The 11,497-nt window shown below is 38.0% G+C and overlaps 1 protein-coding gene across 1 annotated transcript; it reads left to right on the top strand.

Annotated features, from left to right (window-relative positions):
- The first annotated feature begins 320 nt into the window (after positions 1–320).
- On the top strand, positions 321–11,173 carry LOC125233695. The gene is made up of 6 exons (XM_048139782.1): positions 321–434; positions 880–1,016; positions 5,657–5,802; positions 6,761–6,927; positions 8,842–8,993; positions 10,514–11,173. Exons 1-6 carry the CDS (start codon positions 336–338, stop codon positions 10,662–10,664), a joined length of 852 nt encoding a protein of 283 aa, XP_047995739.1. The 5' UTR covers positions 321–335; the 3' UTR covers positions 10,665–11,173.
- The last annotated feature ends 324 nt before the right edge of the window (positions 11,174–11,497 follow it).

Here is an 11,497-nt window from a genome sequence, read left to right as displayed (position 1 = left end):
GCTGCGTTCGTGGTCTCACAAATGGTCTCGTCGGAAGATCAGCGCTGACTTCCCGGGTCAGCATTATGCTGAGGCGGGAACATGTGGTTTTAGTCATACCTTTTTGCGTATTTTTTTTTTTAATTTACTTATTTAGAACACAAACAGTCACATAAACAAAATGAGTTGGTGTACTACAATGTAGGTACCTACTAAGTAATTTGGATAAAAAAAGACCTGGAGGTTCATTACTGAATATAAAGATAATGATAAGATAATGTGTGGTTTTTAAGTTTATTACAAATAAACCTTTTGATTGATTGATTGATAGATGTCTGGAGTTAGCGGAGTTCGCCATGCAACAAATCGCTCGCAAGCCTGCTCACCTGCTGCCGGACAAAGAGAAATTCCTGCAGGAGCTATACTCGACTGTTGCTCTGGCTTTCCTGGATCAGGTGATTGTTGGATGTTACCTTGACATCGTAAATTCTCGGGAATCTTTTACCGTATTTGATGTCCCATAATCTTTTCATCTGTCGATTATTTCACCACAGTGACTTTGACACTTGACACTGACATTCTGTGCCTATTTCTGGGTTGATAAGTAACTAATGTTCTCAACTCGGCGTCCATATTTTCTTGTTGAACAGGCTGTTAACGGCGATGTGTCACTGTTGTGCGACAATTGTCACTATTGTAAAATAGGTCACTGATCTTCCAAATTATCCAACCCAGGAAGGTTGCATTGGGTGTGGTTGTGATCACAGAAAAATTACGTTTTAGCAAAATGTCAGTTGGTAAAGAAAACTAAATAATCATTCCATATTACTTTATAATAACGTAAAAATATCTCAACATCTGCAATGATTTTAATTGTGACCTGACTACATTTTATTTTAGAAACGAGTCGCAGAAAGCATGAGCGAAGCGGATCGCGAAAAGAAAGCATTCCTCATGCTTGGCATTGCACTGTCAAGGGAACCGAGCAAAGATTCGCTGTGGCGGGCCAGGCCTATGGCGCCTCATACTGATGTCAAGTAAGTATCTCTCCCTCTCTCCCTCTCATACACACACACACTCAGGCACGCACGCACGCAGCCGTAACCTGTTGTCAATGATTCGCATTGCATGCAGTACTGTTATAGAAGAGGATATTGTATTAGTATTAGTAGTGAGTTATTTTACAACAATAATTACCTATGCAGTGCTTATAGTACCATTTTCAATACTTTTTGTACTTGTCACTACCATCAGCAACACTGTTAGCTGTACATTTGTAATCCTTATTACAAGGACATAGTCTATTACCGATGGTTAGTTAAGGGTGTTGCTGTTTGTACCTACAAGTACAAAAAGTATTATTTTCTTTTTTCACTGATTTCTGAACAATACTAAATAAGGCTTCATTAAATAAGTACTTAACTTCCTCTTTTTATTTAAATGATCCGTCTCCCATAAGAAATTAAAGGAATTGTAAAAAGCAGGAAACTTTAAGACGCTTCACTTTTTCATTTAACTCTAAACGGGAATTGTTTAGGTACAGGATGTGCCCAACTTTGAAAATAAAATAAATCTTTACAATTTGAAAGAAAAAGAAATACAAGTAGGAAAACTGAGTCTTTATTGTTTATAATAAGGAAACTTTGTAAAAAATTAAAGTTAACGCAATATTAGGACATTATAAGAATGGAGAAAATGTCGATTTAATTTATTAAATTTACTTTCCAATTCCGTCCAAATTTATTTTGATTTTTAGTATTTGCATATTTTATACAATTTGTTAATTTTATTTAGAAATAATCGTGTAGAAGTTTTACAAGCAATTTCAAAGACACAACAAATTATAATAATGAAAGTTGCAACACTGCAGTGCCCTTTCAAATCAACATACGTAAGACAGCGAAACAATTTATTTTTATTTTTATATAATCTCTTTACCGACTGTGCCTAAAATAGGCACCTATAAGTAAGTGCAGGGGCGGCTCACGTCGCGATTCTTTCGCCGAGCTACAAGTACATACGCGGCCCATTCACTGATGACGACCTTAGCGCCGCGCATTAAAAGTCAATGTCGGCTGCTCGCGTGCGGTCCGTTTGCCAATGTAGGTAAGAATTCAGAATGGCGGCATTTTGTGAATGTCAATGGAGTGAGCCTTCTGTACTTGTACTATTATAATTATATTCTGTGGTAATGGTAAGTGTGAAAAGTGATGCTTCTTTAAACAAAAATTTCAATCTTGGAATTTTACTGTCGAACTGTGTGGATAAAATATGGCCTTAATCAGAGCACGAATGTGGCTGTAATTAGATTACATAACACACGATAGTACTATGATAATTAGATACCAGATAGTGTTCCTTTAAACCGATTAAGCTTGTCTAATCCACCCTGTATACGATTAACTGGCGTGGTTCCCCATCGCAATGGAAGCCCGCAAAGCACTGGCCATAGATCACTTTACAATACAATATAAATACTGTTTATACTTCAACACAGAAAAATACAAGGCAAAACAACAGAACTTGTCACAATAAGTGATTTCTTCCAGCGGAATAGGTGATCAATTTTTGTCATGGCAGTAGGTGTTCCAGATGATTTTAGAGATCTATGTCTAAAAATATAAACAAAGTATAATTATATACCGAATGTCATCTTTAACAGGACCACAGTTCAATAATTATGTCACTCTGTATTAAGAACACCACGCAAAACGTATGTCAGTTTTGTTTGCCGTGTGTTTTCTATGACTTTCTGATGATGTACACTACAGAACTACACCTACTGTGAGGACATAAACTTGTGTTAGAATGGCCCAATGTCACATTAAAAACGAAGTCTGTGTATGGGCCAGGGATGTAACGGAGTTCTGCTTCTGCTTCCGTTACTGCGGAACTTCCGTTTTGTTTTACACATCCGCTTCTGTTCCGGTTCTGTTATTTTTCAAACGGAAGTTTTAACGGATGTCGGAACCTAGCGCGACGGTGGGACATGAGCGGCGTACATCAAAGACCAACAGGTCTATACCTATCATTCGCTCATCTCTCCGCTTGCCACGTGCTGCGATACTAAACATTAATCGCTTCATTCCATTGCGCGCCAATATTTGTCCTGTCCACCTAGTTAGTAGCGAGTGAACAACTATTCAGTGGTGCAGGGCTTATCTACGATCCCCTTAGAAGCTCCCCTTAGATTTGTTTATTAAATACAGTTTACTTCTTTTACAATCACTCCATTTAATTTAAAAATTTAATTGTGTGCTAACAATTACACATATAATTTTTACTGGTTAGTTTTGGATTGTATTATACTACCTATGAGTTAGTTTTATTTTCGTTTCTAAAACCTTTTACGGCATAATAAAGGTTTAAAAGGATTCTTATGTGATTTTTAGTGATTACCTAAACAACAAACAATCTTAAAGTTCAAGGTGATTTAAATTTTTGGATTGTAATGAATGATATACTTAAGATAAAATATCAGGTAACTTTTCTTTTCGTTTTTAAAAGTATGGGCATATGTAAGGAAGTATGCATCACATGATCTGCCCCTAGACTAGTGGTTACGCTACATACTTCCGTCCTAAAAATAGGACATTGGGCAAGATCAGAGCGGAGTCTATAAATGTTAGTCAGGAAGGAAGCATGCTCCGCATTCCCTGCCCCTAGCCTAGTGGTTCTAGCGTGAAACGAAACGTACAGGGAAATGAGGTAGGTATTCCTTTTACCGACGGCCGACCATTTCGTGCAGTCACATCGGTGCCACAAAGAGACTCGAATATCAGCGATGCTGGTATTGAGTTCATTTCTACATTTTCACGTTACATCACACACTTTCCGTCTGATTACGGTTTAGAATGACTCGCTCTAAGTACGTTTTCACATTATGCGATCCGATATCGGATGTAGGAAGGATTTCAAAGACAAAAATCAAAGATGGCGGATGGTATGTGGAATATCGGTCCTACGTCAGATATTGGATCGGATAATGTGAAAACGTACTAAAACGGGATGGGACGGGCCGAAGTGTCAACTTTTATTATAGCAGTAGTCACATCCTTTCCATGATTATGTCTTTCCCATCACGGAACAATGTTGTTCCGGACCTTTGGGAGACGTGCGCGGGCCGAAGCCAACGCGTAGAGGCCCTTTTGACACTTTAATGAAATGTAAGGGGTACACCGAGCGGATGTTGCCCTTGCCCGTACCATTAATGATTATTATTATTATCCATACTAATATTATAAATGGGAAAGTGTGTATGTCTGTTTGCTTGTCCGTCTTTCACGGCAAAACGGAGTGACGAATTGACGTGATTTTTAGGTGGAGATAGTTGAAGGCATGGAGAGTGACATAGGCTGCTTTTTGTCTCTTTCTAACGCGAGCGAAGCTGCGGGCAAAAGCTAGTTTATTATAATAGTAAAATTTCTCACGTAACACTCACCCTGCGCATTAGACTTTGACCACTAACAATTCTCTCAGCTCCTTAATTCCTCCTTTCGAATTGCATTGCTAATTGGTCAATGAAGTACATACATGTCATGTTCATAATAGCATTGATTAATGACGATTGCTACGCTTCATTGATTGAAAAGTTTAGTGTTATGTTATGTTATGATGTAATTGATGTACGATGTCACAGCCCATTGTTAAGCATGTCGTTTAGATATCTGTTGTGCAGACTGCAGGTATTAATCTTGAATCGTTTAGGATGTCGTAACACATGATAGGTCAGCATAATTTACACACCTTTCTAATATATTTTGTTCGTTAATAGTGTTAATACATACATTAACAAAACTGAAGAAAAATCTTTATTTACATGAACATATTTACATAACTATACACCCTGTTTTTATTGAATTCCGTTAACTTTAAGGGAAGGTTCTTTAGATCAAATACAATAAATTTCTCTAAGAAACAAGCGTCTTAACTCTTACGGTTATCGAATTATTAAAAAAATAAAGATAATTACTGAATACGTGTATAATAACCTTTACCAATTCCTAATGTTATTTGTTTTGACATGTGCCGTCAATCACTTGAACTTGAATGTTATTCTTAAGGGTCTCTCAGACTGATAAATTCATTTATTATGGATGAAAATGATGAAATTTTTTTTTTGCAAATTTAACTAAAACTGATATCTGTATATCAGTTTTGGTTTTAGTTAAATTTGTGGTTCCTGATAATGAACTTAACCACGTGTCGAATTTAACGGAAAACAAAAAAAACACGGTGTATAAGAAACTAAGACTAAACTTAAAAGCTAGCAGAGCTAATGTCTAAAATAGGCCCTTGAGGCATTGTACCAAAGATACTGGCGGCATTTCCTCGCTGTATCGCAATGCGTATCAGACGTTGTTCGAGGAAATCGCCAGCTCTTCCAATCCAACCGGTAATTGAATCCGCAGTCAGGTCTGCAGCTTACGTGGCTAACATCCTAACTACCTGCCCACCCGACTGCCACCGGCCTCAATATAGGACCGGGCAATCAGGGTATATAAATTATTATAAAAACCATAACAAGACGTTTTTCTAGGAGGGGGGGGGGGGCTAATGTAGGCCATACAAATTGACCACCTGGCCCCTGGCTGGGCCCGCACATTGACCACGTGACCCAACTGGGTACGAAAATGGATCCGCCCTCGAGTTGTCATACCTTTCTCGACGTTTTCAGGACTCGCTTACGCAACCTCGAGCGCTCTGTGGCCCTAGCTGAGCGTGCGTCCGAACGCTGCTACATCCTGCACGAGCTAGCTCGCCTCTATGCTGACACCAAGAAGGCACAGAAAGCTAGATATTATTCTACCAAGTGCCAAGCAGGTTGGTGATTTAGGAGTACGTGGTCGAATGGTTAATAGTGACCCTTCCTCCCACCCAAGGCGGAGACGGAATTCGCTAGTAGTTTTAAACAGTAGTCTTAGTCTAGGACCTAGTTAGTCCGTCATCGACCCTGGTTCCACCGGTTTTTTTGAGGAGGTAGGATGCGGGAGTGCAAAACCAAAGAAGAGGTGATTGGACTGTGTAAGAGACGACATGCAAACGCCTGCAAGTGAATGGTGAGATGACGTCCGATAGAGAGGTACGGAAGAAACAGACATCCTGTGCCGACCCCAAGTCATTGGGATAAGGGCAAGCGAATGATAGTGCCTTTTTAGGGTTCCGTAGCCAAAATGGCAAAAACGGAACCCTTATAGTTTCGTCATGTCCGTCTGTCCGTCTGTCCGTCTGTCCGTCTGTCCGTCTGTCACAGCCGATTTACTCGGAAACTATAAGTACTACAGTGATGAAATTTGATGGGAATATGTGTTGTATGAACCGCTACAAAATTATGACACTAAATAGTAAAAAGAATTGGGGTGGGGCCCCCATACATGTAACTGAGGGATGAAAATTTTTTTTTCGATGTACATACCCGTGTGGGGTATCAATGGAAAGGTCTTTTAAAATGATATAAAGTTTTCTAAAAACATTTTTCTTAAAGTGAACGGTTTTTGAGATATCAGCTCTCAAAGTCGTAAAAAGTATGTCCCCCCCCCCCTCTATTTTTATAACTACGGGGTATAAAATTCTAAAAAAAATAGAGGTGATGCATGCTAATTAACTCTTTCAACGATTTTTGGTTTGATCAAAGTATCTCTTATAGTTTTTGAGATAGGTTGATTTAACTGTAATTTTGGCAGGTGTATAAATTGACATAATAAGTTTATTATATTTGCTGCTACGGAACCCTTTGTGCGCGAGCCCGACTCGCACTTGGCCGGTTTTTTATTTTCTGCAGAAGCCCGATCGGCAGGCCAAAGCGTGTGGCTCCTCAACGCCACCTTCCTTCTGGCAAGATGCCACGTCCTCCAAAACAATAGACCTGACGCTCGAGCCGCGCTACTAGAAGGCGCTTCCTTGGCTCGATCCTTTGGATATGGCGATGTCTCCGAATTCTTTGACACAGTAAGTAGTATAGAAGGCTCATCTTTGGCTAGAAACTTAGATATAACTCCGAGTTCTTTGACAGTACGTATCATGCCACGCTCTTTAAAAGTTATCACTAAACTTGAGTAGCAAGTAGCAAAAGTATGAACCTGTATCAAACAGGGCAAATGTGCAGGCCAGACACACTTTCCCTGACACAGCCGTATTGGCCTTAAGTATAATAGTTTACCTACTTTATTTTGGAACTTTGCCACGCTTTTCAAAAAGCAGGGCAACTAACAGGCTAGTCTTTAGCTCGAGGCTTCAAAACATCTCTTAGTTAACGATGACACTAATGTTAGGTTTAATTTATGATCCGTATAGGGCTTACACACTATTTCATTAATCGTACGACTGGATACGGCAAAACTGAAGTGCGGCTAGGAATAGTGATAAAAGTTAGAAAAGATCTTTGGCACCCTGACATAGTTTAAATAACTATTCAAATACCTTAGACAAAAACCGGAAAATTTCCTTACCAACTTCACTGGTTTTAATTGCTCTAAAATGAAGTTCCTAGTTGGAGTCAAGCAGTGACCTTATTAAAGCAAGGAGGCTAAGAACACTAGGAGAATAATTAAGGACGGGTTGAAGGCAGTCTTGATTACTCCTTTATGCTCTGGGGTTGATTACTTTTAATTGAAAGGCTGAATGACAGTATTTAGCTAGATAGGGCAGCAATTCCCGTCAACTTTGTACAAAAATTAAGGGAAAAGTTAAATTTGTTTTTATTAATTCCTATTTTGTTACCAAGATTTTGTTGATTAATTGAGATTTTATTAAGTTTTATTTCGTCATTAAGATTCTCTAGTATCTATATTTTCTTAATTATAACAATTATCCTGTATATATCTTACGAAAGTCGAATTATATTACTAAATGTTGGTAACAAAATAGGATCAATTAAAATTTGCTGACGTGGCATTGTACAAAGTTGACGGGAATTGCTGAGGGAAACCTATTTGTTTTAATGGAATAAGTGGGACATCATACGCGATCAAAAACCAACAAACTGTCATACAGTTTGGCGAAAATACTATAATTAGAATAATACTGTGTAACCTTTTTTGAGTAAATAAAAAAAAAATTAACATGATGGTATGAAAATCGCTGGTGGCTTGGCTATTACCGATGAGTAAAGTCATGTGGGGTAAACGTACGCATTAGTAAATTGCTTCCAGAATAAAAGATTTCGCTAATTTGAAAGAAGAAAAAAACTTTTATTCTTTCTGGTAAACATTTGTGAAGAGAATCAAAACATAAAATTAAAATTTTTACAATATTCTATTTTGGGATTAATGATATTATGTAATAGTAGCTTTCATATTTATGAAACTCATAGTAAGGATACCGGACTAATCTCAATAAGGCCTAGTTTATCCTCTGAGTTAGAAGGTCATAATAGCAGTCGCTTTAGTACAACTTGTAATTTCTATTCCCATGCTGTGATTACCGAAGCCACCCTGGCTCCAACTGGCCTAGCCGAAAATGGCAATCGTTGAATTGATTGATGCTAAACTCCAATTGAAACGCAGTCAAGCTCTGTCGCTCAAATGTCGAAGAGCGATAGAGAGCTAGCTACGATAACGATATAATCGTAAGCGTAAGCTGTCACAGACATTATTTTGTCGACTCAAAGCTTTGCGCCGACCCTTTCGTTTCCTTACCATTCATCATCCTCCTTAAGTTATCCCGGCATTCACCACGGCTCATGGGAGCCTGGTGTCCGCTCTCACAACTAATTCCAAGATTTGGCGTAGGCACTCGTTTAACGAAAGAGACTGCCACGGATATTCCAACCCGCAGGGTAACTAGGCCTTAATGGAATTAGTCCGATTTCCTAACAATGTTTTCCTCACCATTTTGCTGCTAATATTAGTGACGTATTCGCAGTGCGCCAACGTGTCAACCGAAGGGGAAATCCTGCTCTCTGAGGAGCCGCTAACTAAAAGAGAGAAGGACATGGTGAGCCTCATGCAGGACGATGACTTAAAGTCCGCCGCCGAACATCTGTTCAGGAGGATGTCTACAGTTCCCGTTGCCAGGTGATTTTTAACATTGACGGAAGCATTTTGCCAAAATTTAATTTTCGCCTTAAAATTTTATGAACTAAATAATTTTATGGAGACAAAGTCGCGGCCACAAGCTATGCTATATTTTCCCTCTGCATCTTTAAACAAGGAAAACTGCTTAACAAACTATTTTAATACTTTACAAACTCTAGTAAAATCTGAAAATAAATTAAAAATCTTTGCTTCTCTAGTTCGTAATGGTCGCTTGGAGTTTGAAAAAGTTATGGCTTCAAAGTTTTACTGGAAGCCTTGTGCGTTATATTATCGAAGAAAAAGTAATATCTTCACAATCAAGTATTTACGAGGAACTCTAAAATTCAGTTTATTGCATGCAGAGTTTGATCCACTCTGGGATGAAACTTTATACGAAGTTACGAAGTAGACTGCAGTCTTATATCAGCATTAGGCATTAAAATCTTACTTGATTAAAATTGTAAGGTACAGCGAGGCAATTACGACTGGGGGTCAAATATCAACTATCCGATTTTTTCCATGTTTTAAACTACATTGTTTGCCTTATTAAATAGAGTATCCACTGGTCATATATATGGCACGCGTTTTCAGTGGATACATGATGTCAGAGAATATTGAATACTCTATTTAATAATCTTTGATGATATGGACCATAAGTTACTAGTGAAGACGCCTAGATTATGAAAATGAAAAATGAAAAATCGTTTATTGGTCACAGATATTGTGTTACAAGGTAAGAAAGGGTTGGGACCTCCTATTAAGTATATCAATACTTGTAGCAGGAGACCCCGCTCTTCCAGCGGCAAGGTAGGGGGTCTACAAACCAATACAATACCCGTTAATTACGTTAGGTACAGAAAAATTAAGTTAAAAGTATAATTTAGTCTAGGGAGATATTGAAATTAATATTTCTCTATAGTGAGATAGTCTAAAGTCTAGGCGAAATAACTATCTTACTACATGTTGGTAATAACTAATACTTAACATAGGAAAAACAAAAATGGCTATTTACATGTGTATATTATATTAGGAACAAATTATATGTGTATAAGTAGTGTGTATTAGATATATTATGTGTGTGTGTGCGTGATATATTATAAAAGATAATAATTATACACTAGAGAGTTTGGTACAGGATGGTACAGGCACGATATCATAGTACTCTTTATTATACTGTGGCTGCTGTTTCCGCTGGTCTAGCTAGTGGTAAGAACGTTAGCCTGCTCTCAGTTTCTTTAGGCCCTTAATCAATATGTCTTTAGCAGCTTATTCATACTCATATTATAAATGACAAAGCGTGTGTGTCTGTTTGTTTGTCCATAACGGAACAAAGAATTAACGTGATTTTTTAAGTGGACTTAATTGAAGGGATGGAGAGTGACATATTATTAGGCTACTTTTTGTCTTTTTCTTAGGCACTTCCCTAAAATGGGGGTGAAAATTTATATGGAGCATTTCAACAAGCGAAGTTAACTAGTTTTTCATAATTCAAAAACTCAGCGTGGTCCTTTTGTTTTCAGGCGCTTCTCAATAATGCCCGGCGCGCGCATGGAGGCTGCGCCGGCGCCGACGACGAGCGGGCGGCGCGCATCAATCCTGCCTCGGGCGCAACCCGCCGTGCGACACTACAAGATCTCGCACCCTCTCGGCTTCCAAGATTTCGACAATTAATTTTGTTTTCCAAAATGATTTGTTTTTTTTTGGTAATCACCGGTTTGGTTTACTTAAATACTTAAATTATTTTTAGCGTTCATATGGACACGTTGATCTTGGCGTGCATCAATCCTGCCTCGGGTGCAACCCGCCGTACGACACTACAAGATCTCGCACCCACTCGGGTTCCAATACTTCGACAGTTGATTTTGCTTTTAAAAAAGAACTATGTACACCTACATACAAATATTATGTACAGCTCTCCGGGAAGCAGTAGGCTGATTTCAAGGACTTCCATTATTTGCTAAGATCCTGAAAATCCACTTTCGCTCCGCTCACTTTCATAACGTTCCTCATACCTAAGTACATAACTTGTATATAATTCTTAAACAATATATTGTGTGATTCTTTAACAAGTTATTGTGCGGTTTAAATTATTTTGAAAGTTTACATTTTTAATTTTAATTTAATATGAAATCAAAATGTAAAAATATTCTTTCAAATCATAAACTTTGTAAATTTTATTAAAATGTTTACTTTTTCGATGACCGATTTATTTCATTCACAAAAGATGATTTTTTTTAAATTTTAAAGTACACTGCATCATTCACTTAATGCTCGCTCGCATAATTATAGGTAATTTACTTAACTGTAACACGATTGTTTTTACTAAAAACTAATTTAAAAAAATAAATGAATCTACGGCGCATGAAGATCTGCCACATATCCCATAGTCCAATTAACCCCACCTTACCTCACTTAAATTCACATTAGTTCCCTAATCTACGTAACAATTCCATACCCTTTTGGCGTCATACCTCACAATAACAGGGCAACCGCAACCACAATTT

The sequence above is a fragment of the Leguminivora glycinivorella genome, chromosome 14, assembly GCF_023078275.1.
Source record: "Leguminivora glycinivorella isolate SPB_JAAS2020 chromosome 14, LegGlyc_1.1, whole genome shotgun sequence".
NCBI classification, from domain to species: Eukaryota; Metazoa; Arthropoda; class Insecta; order Lepidoptera; family Tortricidae; genus Leguminivora; species Leguminivora glycinivorella.
This window is presented reverse-complemented; position numbering and strand designations above follow the sequence as displayed.